Source organism: Symsagittifera roscoffensis, chromosome 10, assembly GCF_963678635.1.
Source record: "Symsagittifera roscoffensis chromosome 10, txSymRosc1.1, whole genome shotgun sequence".
Taxonomy (NCBI): domain Eukaryota; kingdom Metazoa; phylum Xenacoelomorpha; order Acoela; family Convolutidae; genus Symsagittifera; species Symsagittifera roscoffensis.
The window spans coordinates 17,661,778-17,679,184 of NC_087071.1; the positions used below are offsets into that span (position 1 = coordinate 17,661,778).

Consider the following 17,407-nt stretch of genomic DNA (forward strand, 5'->3'; position numbering starts at 1 on the left):
TCAATAGTTCAATTTTGTGTTTCAATTTTTATGCTAGTCGAGCTTTATGCTAGCCGATACGCAGCCTTCGACAAGAGTGGCGATACAATGTTACGAGTTCAAGGGTAAAAAATTGACGCTGCTGTGAGTTACAGCACATTTTTGAGAAAACGTGGAGGGAATTCGATCTCAATCAATCCCTGGTATATCTACCAGGGATTTTTTGGATTCTTGTAGAAAATTAGTTACCCAAAGTCATTGCCAAGTGGTTAACCTGAGTCTGGGGTTTCTTAATAGTATTGTTCAATTGATTTTAATGTTATTGATGTTTCCAAGTTGAGCTCAGTTAATCATTGTCAATTTTTCGTGTAATTATCGTTTATATTTAATTTGATAACTTTGGTCATGTCTGCATTAAATCTCAATGCCTAATTTGTCTGTGCAATTATTAAATACTATAAACTTTTACTATATTAACGCAACTGCTATTTCATACAGTAGTGAACATTTTTTTCTTCTTTGCAAGGCAGGTACAAGGTCATTGTTTTCAAATTCCAGATATTATTTTTAATGCACGTTTGCTGCGAAAATAATATTTTTACAAAATTGCAGTGAGTCAAAGCCTAGCTCAGTCTCAGCTTTCTCGTAACTCTCGATCGTATAAAATTGCAGCAAACGAAATCCTTATACTGCATCATATTATAATAAATCATGCCGAGCAATTGGGTAATTTTCGTTTCTAAAATATGTGTGCACTAAATGTATTTTCAAAATTTATGCACCAGAGTATTTGTTTTCCGTGTCTGAATAATGCAGAGATAATAATTTACGACGACAAATAAACCGTTCGACCATTCAGAGGCTGAACTTGTCTGAAATTACTCGTTATTTTATCACCATCCAAATCTGCCAAACTTCTCAACTGGTCAAAAAATACAGAAGAAATTTCTACCGGCTCTTTGTACACAATATGCATCACTGTTTCACTGAAGGGTGGCGTTGTCAGTGACCCTTGGTATATGAAATACTCTGACAATCCTTGCGGTACTAAACTTGAGAAATCGATCACTGGAATTTTTACTGGATCCGCTCGTGGGTTTGATATTTTGTACAAATTATTCCCAATTAGCTGATCGACTAGGAATTGGAATTTGGGATCGGTCTCCTTCGATATTTTCATCATTACTCCCCAAACAGCGAGAACATCGACTGTTTCGGTTTCCTGGTTCGAAGCCCATTTGTATACGAAGTGGATTTCGCCATCGTGTTTCTTTCCATCTAGCAAATGCTCACAACCACAATTACCTAAAAACGAAGTGTAATAAAAAATTTAATGCCAATAATGTATGAAAAATATTTTGACTTAAGGGTATACTATTTGTGGGTATTGATTGAGCCCTTAATTTATACAGCCCTAAGTCATTGTATTAAAAATAAAATTCTCTGGTAATATTACTTAATGTTACTTAATTTTTGAGAAATCAATTTTTCGTGCCTTTCTTTCTTACTAACATTATATTCTTCATTCTTCAAGTAGCAGTGAATATGTTGAAAGGTTTAAAAAAAGATATTACAATAAGTCAGCTAAATATACAATAACTCAGTTTTTGAAGTTAAATGCCACTGTTAAAAAGTTTTCCTAAAATATGCATAATTTGAAAAGGAGAAACGTGAGGGGCATTATCTACCGGTGAATCAAGTATGGGGTGAAATTTGTGAGTGTCAGAAAAAAATCATGTTTCTGCGCCAGTTGTTGGTTATTTTCCACCTCCGTCCACATTTGAACTTCTTTTTTGGAAAAAAACTAACTTAAAGTTGTGTCAAAATGTAGAGAACAATTGCACGGTGCATAAATTAACTGTTGTGAACAAATGTGTTCTGCATACTCCACGTCAAAAAATAGTACATTTAGCCGTAAGACGAACATGAAAATTTGAAATGTGGGAGGAACATGGAAAAGAGCCCAGTAGTCGTGATCAAACTCAACTACAAGGAAAGAGCGCCGAGGATTTTTCTCAATCTACAAATTTTAGACGGGCGATCTAGAAATACCTTTTCATAATATGAGCTGAACAGCCAGATCGAATTCTGAAAATATCATTTTTAACAAATATTCATTTAACTCACATCAACGCAAAATTTTAAATAGCCGATTGCTGTATAAATAACACAAAAAATTACAAGCACTACAAAAAAACAGCTTCTATTTTCAAATTGCGCCGTTTTTTGTTCGTGGTGTATGAAGAGGATTTGAAAGAAAGCCTAGAATTTCAAAATCATGGGCAAATGTGATAAGTAATAAGAAAGGCAAACAAAAATAAATTTCAACATTTATCAAGTTTCAAGGCAATCAAAAGTAAATCGGACACATTCAGCAACAGTTTGCTTCGAAAAATGAACAGAAAACAAAATTAAACCAAACTTTTTGGAAATTTTTATTCCAAGAAAGCGCTAAAAAAGCTTCAAACCTATTTTTACTGGAATGAAAGTAAGTTTTCAAAGCTCAAATGAAAGCCCAATATTCTATTATCAGCTTGCTGCAGGATTTGTACTCTCGAAATTAGAATAAAAGCCAAATATTTCAAACCGGTTTTTGTCTACACTGAGAACACTTTGGAAATTATTTTATGTCATTTGAATAACGACTAAAAAGGTTTTAAAATGATACATCTTGCAACTGAGACATCTTTTGACGTCTTTGAATTTTTTAACGTCGTTCGAATCACGGCTGAGGGGCTTTTGTGTGATAAATCGCTGGACTCGACCCCATCATTATTTACGGTAACTGATTTTGCATAGAAAACAAAAAAAGAAAAAACTAAAACACACCCGAAAAGAAAGTGCCTCTCACTTTCAATGGTCGGAGCAACAATCACTAATCACGGAAATTGGTTTTCCAGAAAAATGTTTGGTCTGAATAGATTAATTTAGATTGTATAGAAAAAATATTTTGTTTTTGCGCCGTTGCCTTTTTTTTTCCCAACTACCTTTTACAATTGAATTTGCGGATCTTTGATTTCTGTGATACCTAAGTTATTGTTTACATATGATATTTGGCACGCTGAGTACGGTACGGTGGCTCTTTCTATATTGCATCGTGTTGTGTCACATCGAGTCGTGATAAAAGGGAAAAAACGTGCAATATGAAGATTCTACTCTTACATGTCTTTTCATTCTACTACTGTCAAAAAATGTGAAAATAATTATACAGAGAGTACATTTTAGAAAACTACCTTTTACAATTTTCCAAACTACCTTTTTTCCAAACTACCTTTTACGATTGATTAGGGGATATTTGATTTCTGTGAAACCTAAGTTATTGTTTATATATGATATTTGGCACGCTGAATTTTAGAAAAAAATCAAAGGGCCCTCAAATTTTTTTTTAAAAACGTTGATTAAATTCAGGTTCAATGACTTACCTCTATGTGGCCCCCAGTGCATATGGAAATGATCCAATATATATTTTCCTTCTAACATACTCCCACTCAACTGCCACTTCACACTCTCAGGTGGGGAGACCATAATTGTATGGCCATTGTTAGCTATGGTCCAATCTTCAGACAAGTTGCCCTGGATTAGTTCGAGGTTGAACATTGGGAGCCACTTTTTGACAGCTTGTTTCTCTTTGATGTCAATCGGAGATTGACGCTTGCCTGACAGATTTCAATATTACAATCGATTACAATATCAGGCACTGTATCCAATTATAATAGAATAACAATCATATGAAAGTTTTGATAGTAGACCAGAAAGATTTTTAAAAATCTTCCAAAGCACGGTTTCCCTACCCCCCCCTCTCCTCCGCCGCCAATCACTAGACAAAGACATCAATTTTAAGGTGAAAAATTGGACAACGTGACTGAAAATTAGAATTTAAAAAATACCAGGTGTTGAGGGGATAGGCAGAAGAGACCAAGAAGAAGAAAGCAGATAACCGAAAATTGAATTCTGGAAAAAAAATCAATTACGTGACTGATTATCTGACTATTGCGAAAATTCGTGGATTCGAATCCCACTTCAGTCATATTTGGAGGGGCCCAGTGTCAAGGTGGTACAAAATGGATGACATCACCCTCCCCAACGGTTGGTCCTGCATTGAGCAGGACCGGGGGCTGATAATACTTTTAAAAAATGCCAAATATAATTACTTCGGTTTACTCGACGGATGAAAATTGATGTGGAGTCGAATTGCCCATAATTCGAATAGACATATGGAAACATTGAATACGTTTCTAATCAATTGCATTTTGTTAAGTTAGTTCAGACCTAGGATTTTAATCCCTACAAAACCCATACAATACAAGGTATCTGATATTGTATTCAATTGGTTCTTTCCTTTTTTAGCAAGGGGAAACTGCTCTGCCCATTTGTGTTGGGTTTTGTGCGACCACGAATTGTCCAGACTCATAATGTGTGCATTCGTTTTGGAGCAAAATGGAGAAGTTTGGGTTTGCAGGAAAGTTGTACTGTTTGGACTAACTTGGCGTTTTAGACTTCTAAACAGAGATTGAGAATTTGAGACGTTTCGGATTAGTCTGCTGGTGTTTAAATTCATTACAGTTTGGGTTATTTGTAATACTAAAGCATAAACAAGGATCTGAAAATGTTAGTAAAGAGTGTTCAAGTTGAAAGTTAAATTGAAGGAAATTGGGGATTATTTTTTCTAGTATTATACTTACGTATTCAATGCATTGTGAAAATTGATAGAGCACAGATGAATTAGACACAATCAAGAGGCTTGGATGGCAATTATATTGCTCAACAATATCTGAACGATTTATGGCTCATTCTCAATTTTCTTACCTTGAATATATATTATTTTCACGAGAAATAGTGCCCAATGTATTTTTCAGATTTCCTGTAATAGATTTCATTGCAGAGTCACGTTAATATCCATGAAGGAAACAACAAAGAGCCTATTTTTATAATACCGTTAAAAAGGTGACATGGCCACTAAAAAACTAAACAGCAGAAAATGCTTACATCATTAGCGAATTGGTTGAAATACGAATTTCAAGCTATGAAAAAATTTTGTTTGATTTTCAAATCTGAGTTTACTAGGAAAGAAATCCAACTGAAAAATGGCAACAAGTTGCAATGAAATTCTATGAGCACATATTCTTCTTTCCAATTTTCGGTCCCCTAAAAAATTAAGCCCATCATAAACACCATGTAGCCGCTCTTCAATCGTGTTCCCCGCCATTTAGAGACAACAATTTTTACTAAGTAACAAGGCTGGTAATTCAAACATTTCCAACAGACAGTTGGGAAAGAGCCAATTAACGTGTGAACCAAAAAATTCACCTTGTTTTGAAAAACTTCAATCGATTTTCAAAGACAAAAATGTATAAAGAAAGAAACAAAGAATTTATTTCTCCCAAATCAAGTTTTTACACAACGTAGTCAAACATTATAAAGAACCAAGATGATCAAGGCGAGGATAGACGAAAGGCAAAATAAATACCCACTGAAAGTCTACCCTAGAAAGTAAAGATTATATTTAAAATCATGAAGTATTTATAATCTTAGTAAATTAATTTTTTTAATATAAAAATTATTATTTTTTTAATCTAATTATTTAGGCTAAGGAAATTTCTTCTATTTAACAGTATATCAAGGTTAGCTTAAGGCTGCACTATGTAATCGTCTCGCCATGAATTTAGTCTTATGTTTTTGACATGTACAAAAAAGCTCTTCGATTTTCAGAAACAAATTAGTATTGGCCCTTTTTTGATGAAAAAACCCAATTTACGAAAACTGAAACGATTGGTGAAAATTTTATGCCGCTGGTAAATTTGAAAATTAAAAGCATCTTTGGAGATTAGAAGTCGATCACGTTTTTCGTGAACTTTACACTTTCGCTGTTTGATAGTGGAGTTTGCCTTCCATTTAACAAAGAAATTAACTAACTAAACTTAGAAATTAAAAGTCAAAAACCGCAATCAATAGAAAACTATGACTTGGCTGGCAAGAAGGCTTCGAAAAAAATCGTTTTTTTATATATCGCGAAAACTCTTGTAGAATCTCTATGTTCAAGCGCTGGCCGTGAATGATGTTTTACATCTATGAGGCTGGAAAAAACTGAGGAGCTCTCAGCACGTTGAAAACTGGCATTTCCGAGCTAATAATTAAAAAAATTTACATGTTTATCAATTCAGATTTCCTCTCACATGTAACATAAGACATGAGCGTCAAAAGGCAACCTTTATTCGGAAAGTATTTTAGTAGTCCGATTGCTCAACTCATATGACAACAGCTGGCTTTTCAGTTTTTCACAAGTGATACTTCATGTCAAAAATTCATATAAATTTTGAAAATCTTTGATGTTTTAGACGCTTGACAAGTATTAAAGGCAGATTAGTTGCAAGAAACATAGTAAAAAAGATTATAAAAACAGTTTCAGTAAATTTTTCATACAACAAGAGCAATGGAATTACAAAACTAAAACACAATAGGCTGCACAAAAAATTGACATTTTACTCAGCAAAACTAGAGAAAACAATTTGAAAGACCCATCTAAAAGAAAACAAGCAATCAAAAAGAAACAAGAGCTAACCAAGGGGAAAACAAGCATGAAATGTGCGATCTCTGACAAATAGATGTCTTCTGGAGTGCAATCAAAAAGTGAGAGCTAACTTTACTTAAGAAAAACAGAAAAGGCAGCTTTGAATGAAAAACCAAAAACATTAGACTTTTTTCTTTTCCCCATCTGTGAATTTTTAGCGGTACAATTTTTGTTAACTGTCCGTTTTTGATTTTAAAAAATTGGAATGCGAACTAATTATACGATGACAAAAATACTTGGTTTTTTGGCGAACTAATTATACGATGACAAAAACACTTGATTTTTATATTTAACCTTGTAAAACAGTTCATTACACCATAAAGTGAGGCAAATTGCCTGTGTAAGTTTCTTGTGGACTGGTGAAAAGTAAAAAGAGCTAACTATTACTAGGAAGAGTTTAGCAATTTCAGTTTCATGAACTGGTCACAATATAAAATTGAATCACCAACATTCGAGAGCGTATAAGAAATGACAATGACAGAGACTCCTTCTGAACTCATGTGAAATAAATATTCGAGAAAACCAGGACAACCGGTTGCAGTGCAAACAGCACAGAATTCCGAGCAAGTAAATTTTCATAGCGAAGTCTAAACAAATTCAAAAAAAAGCAAACTTCTGGAGGTTTTTTGTTTATTGTTCAGTTGGTTGTTTATTTCGAACTGCTTAATGAGCCAGAGGACAAATTAAAATAGGTCAAATACCCCCAGAACAACGAAAAAATTGATTTGAAAACGCAAAAATTGAGACCAGTTATTCTCGACACTGAAGAACCATTTTGAAACTTTTTAGAAACACTTGTCACCGCTAAACAAGCTTGAATAAAATAACAAAACCCACCCTGCGCCATAGTTTGTTCAATTCACTTCGTGTGAAGTTGCCGCAACAAAAACAGATCGCAAAAAGCCCGAAAAAACTTCATTAAATAGCAAACCGAAATAAATTCTCGAAACAACACAGAGGCAAGTCAGTAACAAAAATATTTAAAAAATTCAAAAAATCAAATGAACCTTCAAAATTTTTAAAACACATTAGGTAAAATTATCCAGGATATCAAAAGCGAGTTGAGTAATTACGTTAACAGGCTTTGGCTGCCACCACCACTCCTTAGATTGGTCCTGAAAAAAGAACTCTTTTGGAAACTTGTGTTAGATTATTTAAAACATTTTAATAGATTTAATAGCAGTTTCCTGAGAATTAAATTTCTGAGAAAATGTCTCGATAACGACATTATACCAGATTTTGTACGGTTTCGCGTGCCTGATAACGGTGTTTTTTCGAATCAAGCGGTGTACAGCTTCCAACTGAGACTCTTGAGATCTGAGATAAGCCAGGTAAATGCGGATAGGGAAAAGCCAACTAATTTTGTGGTCGCTCTGAAAAAAAACCAACCCTTGCCGAAAAATACTATGGCAACATCAAAAAACATCTTGATGAAAATGATAGCCTAACACCAGATCAATACAAAGTCGCTCTGAAAACAATTCATTCAAATGAGGTGAAAAACTACGTTACCAAACATCCCTCTAAACTGACAGGCTCTCAGACTCCTGAAATTCACCGTATACACCAGGTCCATATCTCACGCAAAGTTTTACCGTAAAAACTTCCTAAAACGACTTTAATGATTCAGGTTTTTATCTGTGAAAAACAAAGTTGGCAACTAAATTGATAGACCGATGACTTCTTTGCCTACTAATTCGAGAAAAAGTATTTAAAAGATATTCAAAGATTGGCAAAGATTGCCAATCTTTGCAAAGATTGGCTCATCAGCCATTGAAAAAGTTATACTTGGTTCTGTGAACACATAAATCGGCAACTAGATCGACAGAAAGTCGAGCAAAAGCCCAAGACAATTGTTTTTATTAGATTCAGTTAAACACGAAATACAAAAACAATCCAATAAAAACAATTTTTAGCGCAGATCTTGCACAAAATCTTCACGCGATAGTTTTGACTTACTCGCTTGGATAGAAATAACATTAACTGCATATGAACAGCATTAGTGCGAGGCACTAGCAAGCCGAAATTATTAAAACTAAATTCAGTAGCTTTTAGCTTTGTTTAATGAAATCATGAAAGCAATCAAAACTAAACAAAACAGTCAACATATGTTGGAAAAATATAAAAGAACAAGGAAACTGAAAAAAAAAATTGATTGAAACTTTTCAGCTCATATTTGAAAGAAAAAATAGTCAAATTTACAGTGGGAAATCAGAAAACTAAAATCCAATATTTAAACTAGAAGTCCATCATGTTTTTCATGACAATTATACTTTTACTGTTCAATATTGGAGTATGCCTTCCTTTTAACAAAAGAAATAAATGATCTAAACTTTAAAAGAAATCGAAAAACAAATTTCCTAAAAACGAAAAAAAAAAACAATCATCACGACGTACATAAGTGACATCACTTCGTTAGTTACAATGGATCCTTATGTATATAATTGGTTTATATAACTATGCTCTTAGTAACAAAACAGCTTAGCAATATATACACCAGGTCCAAACTGGTAATTGACATTAGCAGAAACATAAAATATCAAAAAACAACCGTTTTTGCTACTTCTGAACTCAACTTTTACTTCCAAATATACGCAGAGCGAAAAAGAATGCTAAAGGGAAAGAATTAAGACAACATTAACAATGATGCGCGCTGCATATGTCTCTATGCTATAGGCGCTGTTTGAGAACTGCTCCGTGCTAAAACTTTATTAGTTGAAGCAAAATAGACCAAGTCTTGTGAATTCAATCAAAATAAGAAAAAAGAGAAAAAACTCTCGAAAAAAGTATCCCAATTTCAAAACATCCTCGATGCGTATACAACCGTTTGAATAATCAGAAGAAAAAACCAGAAACACAATCCAAAAGAATTAAGCCAAAACGCATACACTGAAACATTTCAGAATAGCGACTATCATAACAACCTGGAGCAAAGAAATGAAGAATCAAACTAATGTGATCATTGAAAGCAACTCACTACCCACCAATCAAGAACCTAAAATTAAAGGACTCAACTTAGGTAACATGTTTACTTTCACTAAACACATTACCACAGAGATGAACAAACTCCAAACACGCAATAACTTACTGAAAAAGCTCTGGCTTTTTCAGTAAGTTACTTGCTGAATAACAAGCTTGGGAAGCAGCAAAGAATCACATAAAAGGCCATTGGGCGTAGTGTTCTGAATTACGCAGCTCCTCGACAAAACACAGCACTTAGATTTAAAACTGGCTGCACAAAAATGAACCCAATTGAACACCTTCATTGTGAAATTCAGATACTACCAGCAAAAGTACACAATCAAATGTTAAGCAATCAATTTCTAACTGGATGCCATCAACAAGACTGATGTGACCACCAAACAACCAAACACAACCCGATGTCGAGACTAAAAAAACCAACCCTTGCCGAAAAATACTATGGCAACATCAAAAAACATCTTGATGAAAATGATCGCCTAACACCAGATCAATACAAAGTCGCTCTGAAAACAATTCATTCAAATGGGGTGAAAAACTACGTTACCAAACATCCCTCCAAACCGACAGGCTCTCAGTCTCCTGAAATTGCTTCGGAAGAAAACAGCCTTCCAAAAAGTCCACGACGCACTCTTGCTCAACTCCGTAGTGGATATATAGCACATAACTACATAGCTATCTGTCGAGATTACACAAAAACATCAAAAACAACTGCCCATACTGTAACTCTAGTCCGCACGACACACACCACCTTTTTAACTGTCCATTGAAGCCAACATCGCTTAAACTTGACGACCTGTGGAACAAACCCGTTGCAGTTGCAAAATTGCTCAACATACCATTATAACGGGGCACATTTAGAGTTTTTCTCGGTTCTCCGCATTAATTAAAAACTGCCCGCTGAAACCGGACACGGGAGTTTTGCTCGGTTCTCCGTACCAAAAACTACCCCCCGTAGAACGGGTTTTAATCAGTACTGTCGGAAGGGGCCCTTCCTGCTCTTAGCGAATCCTTAGAAAGCCACAGTTACTGTTTTACGGACGAGACGAAACAATCAATCAATCTCCACTATCTTTAATTATGGAGTACTGAAAGTAAACGGCAATGAAGACACGAATTAGACGACCCCTCTTTTTGCAGCTACAAAAAACAATAACAACAACAACCCTATCGTGATTCGAACAATGTATATATGTCTCCGAAATCACGCACGTTACCTCTGTTCCAACATGTGAATGACATATAAAAATTGATGCCATAAAAAGCCCTTCCATTTTTCTGACGTGAGAAATCTCTATCAAGTTGCATCACACGAACCAATTACAATGGTAAGGAGCTGATGAGAAGATAAATAATTAATCTTTACTTATACCACAATTCATTTAATCAGCATGCTCGTTTACCAACGATCACTCGCAGGGTGGGATTTAGGAGACACAGGATGGACGCGCTAGCCTTCCAGGATTTGACCCTATCACCATCTCCCTTTGGTACTATGTACAACTTCCATTTCAAGCCGACCAACCTTTAAACTTTCCCTATACGCCTTTGGCGCAAATATATAATTATTTTGAGGAGCACACTGAAAAAAGCGATTTTCCGGTCACTTGACAAAACTTCAAAATTTATTGAAAATCCCCTCCTTACAAAAAAATTCATTGCTCCGCGCCTGATAAAACAAACACCTTTTATAAGTTTCTAAGTATGCGCAGAAAAAATACCGTTCAGCAATTAGAGAGCCTGCAGTATTTTTCTGGTTCCTCTTTCATTCAAAACTGCGTACTTGTTTTTTGATGTCAAATGATTGCTTCATAAATCTCATGTTAAATTTTTCAAAATGGGGACTTAAGACGAAACATAATGAAGACAAAACCTAAGTATAATTGTACTAAAATTATTATGTTCCAATTTATTTTGCGAATTTCGTAACCAATATTTTTCCCCAAATCCGATCGTTTTTTTAGTCAATCAAAAATTACGCATTCAATTCAATGCAATATAGAAACAATTGCTGACAAAACTGAATCGACGTTGTCCTCTTTTGTAGCCCAATAAATATTAAAGAAGAGTATAATCTTCTAAGTAAAAAATAAATAAATTTATTTTTGTTTATGAGCCAAAAAATGTCATTTTCATTTAAAATAACTATTTTTCATTTCAAAACAATTTATAAACGTTTTGCTCAAATTTTTAGAGAATCTACCTTTCTTAAACTTTGTTGGGCTTCATAAGAGGCTCAATTTGATATCGTTTTGTCAGCAACTGATTCAGTAGTTCTTTCGTATTTTTTGATTGACTAAAAAAAGGCAAAAATGATCGGTTTGGGGGTAAAATTTCGGTTCTAAATTTCACAAAAAAATACACCATAATATTTCTGGTAACTATTGGAGCAAATTGTGTTTTCGTCAATTTTTGTTCAATCTCAACCCAACTTGAGGAAAAATTAGTTTAAAGTTTCAAACTTTGTTCATGTTCGTATAATTTAAATCAGAACTATTATTTCATCTTATTTGCATGGAAAGAAAAAATTTTGCATGCAAATTCTTTTCGATTGATTTTCGATGCCATTAGCTTAAAAAACTGACGTGGAAAAACTAATTTTAGATGGAACACATTTTGATCATCTGGTTTCTAAGTGCAAGCGCAATTCTGGGTGCCTTCTGAAGAACCATTTAAATAACGAGACTAAGAATTGTAGACTTATAAACTGAACTTATCCCAACAATGACAACATATTGTCTCCTTTCCATTGTGCAAACCAAGGCAATTTTTGAGCGGCTTAATTTTTAATATTCAATAGTTTTTAATTTCTAAAAATAATTCAAAATATTCAATTTACAATACTTCAATAATACTAGATCTTTAAAAACGACTTACCTTTGAAATTTTTGCAACACGTTAAGGTGCTTTAAGAATTGACATAGCAGCGAGAAATAGAATTTACTCAAATAAGATGTTTCATCTAACAGTCGAATTTTGATGGAGCGGGCAAATGTTTTTCTTCATATGCATTTAGAATGCCACGATTTCCTATGGTGCAGTTAAATTCGTTGCATTAAACAGTAAAGTAACACACAGTAGTACAGTGTATGGTACGCATATTACCAAGCGGTGAAAAAATATGCATAAAGATACAATGCTCAACTATTTGCCATTTCAGCTCATTTTACATTATACTTCATGCAAATTTTCTGATGTTGCTTCTTTTTTCGTGACTGATGTTGTTTCTTTTTTCTTCGCCTGCCTTTAAAAACAACTAGAGAAAGCAAATTTTTCAATTTTTTTTTGAACTACCTCGCCGTTCAAGTTCGAAGACTAAGCGTAGTTTGAAATGGACATCACTCTGTTTGATGTCAGGGAAATTTAAAAAAAAAAACAAAAATAGAAAAAAGTATCCGGTTGCTATGCAAGTAGCTGGAATGCAAGGACAAACAACTGCGCAAGATGAAATGTATTATTTTTCTGAAATTTTTTGTTTTGTTGGGAAATGGACAGAAGGAAGGCGTCAACAATTGAAATTTAATCCCAACTGAAGTGTAAAAACGTAATCGACAAAAAACATACTCATGTAGATAAACTGATTTGTAAGTCCCAGAGGTTTGATCACCTTCCCATTATCATTGAACTACTCCTGAGCGAAGATCCCCACTAGATATAGCCAAAACCTTTAACAAGCACTTCATCAATGCGAGGAATCGTACATCGGGCAACCTACTTCTAACAACGATACTCCAATTAGCCAAACTTCGACTAACATGTCACCCTAATTTCCCCGAAATCATACTTAACAAGCCATTGCAGATAGCAAACCCTTTCATGCTCTCAGTCTGGATGGCCAATGCAAGTCAACTGAAACCACTTTTCATCAATTAATCGTTGCAACAAATATTCGTTTGTCTACATCGGATCAGCCCATTGCGCTATACTTCGCCCTGTAATGAAATTTTAAAGATTCTAATCCTCCCATATTTATTTAACATCTCCCACATGGTGTGCCATCGCAGGCGCGTAGATTTAATTGAAGCCACACCGCATGCTAGAACTCTTGTCCGGTGACTCAGTAAAAATTTAGAAAGTGGACAAGCCACTACAAGTTTCCGCGACAAGTCAACTCCCCAGTGTCCACAGTGGATTCCTCCATGGCTCGAAAAACTGTTAACCAACCGACAACTCAATTTTTCCTGAATTTTTTTTTACAATTTCATGCAAAGTGAAAAAAAAACAAGTTCCAGTCGGGACTGGAACCTTCCGACCTTAGGGTACAGAGCAAACCGCGTTACCTCTAGACCAACTGGGAGCAGTCTCGAATTTGCTAAGGTTCACTAATAATATAACTTCAAAATCAATTTCAGGTGTAAGAAAAATGTTCAAGGAAAAAATGTAGTTTCCAATTACATGCACTTGCTTTCGCAGGTGTAAACACAACTAGCCACCCAGTGCATAATTTTCTGAATTCTAATTGTTTAACGCTAGTCATTAATTATTAGCAAGAAAAATGTTAAGAGAGGTTACAATTATAAGTTCATCTTTTTGATTAAGACAGGTTACAAAAACCAGTTTAAAAATTGGCGTAGACAATAGGCGCACCCAACAACACAGAGCACCACAAGAAGGATTACGTTTTTTTTCGAAATTGAAAACCTTTTTCTCCAAAATTAATAAATGGTGGAAAGTTATTTCTATAGGTTAAAAAATGACCCAAAGGTTAGGCTGATTCAGCGATACAGATGACGCCAAGAAAAGATAATCAATCAATACGCGAAAATAACATTAAATTTTTTGGTTGTTTTTTGAATGATCTCATGAGTGATCGAATAACGGTTTTTTTTTAAAAAAAAAACTTACATTATTTCATCCTATACAAGCGTCCTCAACAAATCATGGGACCAGCAGTAGCTGATCAAACAAACCTTGATAAAAAAGATATCAATACTAAATAGCCCAGATTTGGGTTTAAAAAATTGATATATAAAATGGTGAAGCAAAGCATTGCAAAACTTGATGTAGTCAAAACATACAAATCAAAACAACGCAAATAGGCACACAACAGAGGTTAGATGAAAACACGCAGCTTAGCAGTTTCGCCTAAACCTATTTGAACAGCATAGCTATGCAAATGTAGACTGTAGCTAAAACATGTAGGGATAGCGTTTAGTTCTTAAACATGTACGCTTGGCTTAAACATGGCTGGAACTGACTCAATCATTTAAAAAATGAATACATAAGGGTTATTTCATTTTGGGCTTTAATCATGCAAAAATGCATAAAAATTCACGACAGCCATCTTCGGTGGTCGACAAAATTACCTAAACATAAAGTATGAAACGAAGAACCTTTCAAAAACATAGGATTTGCATATACAAAATTAGGATTTAAAAAGGGAAAAGGGTATGTTGTTTTTTCTTTTTGTTTTCCACGTAAAACAAGTACCACAAAAAATCATCGAAATGGGTTGAGTCATATATCATTTTAGGGCCCTTTTAGTCGTGATTTAGTAGAACATTCAAACAAATTTGACAAAAAATGTTTGCCGAAAAAAAAGGTTCGAAAATTTTGATTTTTGGTTTAATTTCTAGCTATTAAGATGAGCGTGCTGGCTGATTTAGACTTAATTTAGGCCGTAACAACTTACTTTTATTCAAATAAAGTTAATACTTGGAGTTTTTAGCGCCATTTTGGGAAGTTTTAACTCATTTCTGCGAAAAAAAAATGTAGAAAAAAGTTATTTTTTTAAAAGTTTTTACGACTTTTTTCGTTTTTCTAGTCATATTTCTACAAACACTGATTTATAAATGGCCTTTTTGTTTTTTACTGTCGACAGATCTTTTCATCACACCACACAGAAAAAACTACACAAATTTGATCACAAGCTATGCTCGTGTAAAAAGAGAAGTTTGTAATTTTAGGACTATGGTCGGAAGATTATGTTCTATTTGCACAGTAACGGACTATCCTTGTTCTACATAAGCATTAGCTTAGCTGTAGAAAGATGAAACACAAAGTTCTCAACAAATCAAAAAGAATGATTTCAAGAAACAAACAAGCGTAGCCAGTAGCTGTGCAAAAATCACAAAAAATCCCAAAACTTCTGCTGGCCACATCCTTTTTGTCGATTTTTTTGATTCTTCGACTTTGTGCTTAACTTTCTGTAATTTTCCTAGAAAAAATGGGCGTTGGATACGGTATCAACCTACAAAATTACGTGTACCGTAGCTCACATAATATAGTAAAGTCATATTTTCATTTGTATGCCTAGTCAGGAATAAGTCCGAAAAACAAAAATTCTTTTTGGATTCCAAATTACGACCAAACGTTCATCAAAATCTTTCGAGTCCATAGTAAAACTATAGGTAGTACCTAATTTTGCGTAGAAAAACCACCTTGCGCCACCGACCCGAATCAATAAATAATCAACTTTAAAAAAAAAGTTTCGATCGGCAAAACTCAAAAGGCAATACTTTGAATTACAACCATTTTGACAGAATTATCAAGCAATAAGCATGAAAAAACTTTTAATAAAAAATGCAATAAAATTATCAGCGTCAACACAACCATCATTCAACGACAAGTTAAACAATATTAATCACGTTCGTTCTCAAACGACAATATTGAAAAGAACTTACCATCTCCACCACAAATAACGAATGTAGAATTTCTAATGCATACAAATTCTTAAACGTTGCAACAACAAATTCGCTTTGTCATGCAATTTGGTCATTTATTCAGTGAAAGTATTTTGCTGATGAAAATGTCTACAATTAGGTTACATCTTTCTGCTCGCATCGAGATCTCTGCTAAATCATCGCAAACGTGCTGGACGATAGTTCTCTGCAGTTTTTTTGCGTTCAAAAAGAGAAAAGTATCGCTTTTTTAAGTGGTATTTCAAAACTGTATAATCAACAGGATTGCAATGCGAAATGTCATTGAGCTCGGGGCTCAAGGCCGGCCATACCAAAAAATTTCCATTTAATTTAAAGGCCAATTTGCTCTTAGTTTCATCAAACTGAAATCTGAAAACTTTCAAAAAAAAGCTGATAACGAGTTTTGATTTAAACACCATATAATGGTAATCCATTTTTTCAATTTTCGCAAACGCACAGCTGAATTAAGTTAAAACAAAGATTTTTTTTTCGAAGTGTATTCAATACTAAAATAGAAATCTTGCCAAACTTAGCAGCAGAAACATTTTCAATTTATATGACACCTGCTACTAGCAAGTGTAATCATTATTGGATCCTTCTGAAGTGAAGTTTGTCATAACACGAAAAACATCAAACAACTTTTGTTATGCATCACTTCTTTGACGACTTAGGCCCATGCTTTTCCATGTAGTGTTTAATATCTTTAGAATGGTACATATTATCAATGGCAGTTTGACGTTTCAGCATTTCTAAATTGCGATTTCCGTCTGCAATTAGCTTTTCAATACGCACAACTGTAATCATGTGGTTTCTGAACGTGTCTTGAATCCGCCTGACGAAATACTCTCTGTAATTGTAGTCTGAAAACTTCCTCGCCTCTTTCAGCAGGTTTTTGTAGAGAGACAATACCATCAATCTGTTACCATTACTCATTGTTAAGGAGGTGTGGTTTGCTATTGTTAAGTTTTATTTCAGATACTCTTATTTTCAATTGCTGTTTTTAATGGTGGGTTCTTCAGGCATGCCAAAACAAAGATCTGAAATGAAACAAAACGAAAATTTTCTCAAAAATAACTAGAACATCTCACTAACTTCAATTGATTTTAATTATTCAAGTCCAAAACATCAAAATGAAGACTAAATTATCTCGCTTTGCAATCGTTTTATTTTTCAAGACAGGAACTCAATTTTTCTTAGAGCATTATCGAGGTTGGAGAAGTATGAAAATAGAGTCGGACAA

The 17,407-nt window shown here is 34.2% G+C and overlaps 1 protein-coding gene across 1 annotated transcript; it reads right to left on the bottom strand.

Moving 5' to 3' along the window:
* Window positions 1-469: 469 nt before the first annotated feature.
* LOC134855490 (carbonic anhydrase 1-like) lies at window positions 470-4,762 on the bottom strand. Its single transcript, XM_063872027.1, has 3 exons — window positions 4,317-4,762; window positions 3,402-3,634; window positions 470-1,284 (listed from the first exon to the last, which is right to left on the bottom strand). The coding sequence occupies exons 1-3, from the start codon at window positions 4,535-4,537 to the stop codon at window positions 806-808; spliced, it is 933 nt and encodes a 310-aa protein (XP_063728097.1). The 5' UTR covers window positions 4,538-4,762; the 3' UTR covers window positions 470-805.
* Between the last annotated feature and the right edge of the window lie 12,645 nt (window positions 4,763-17,407).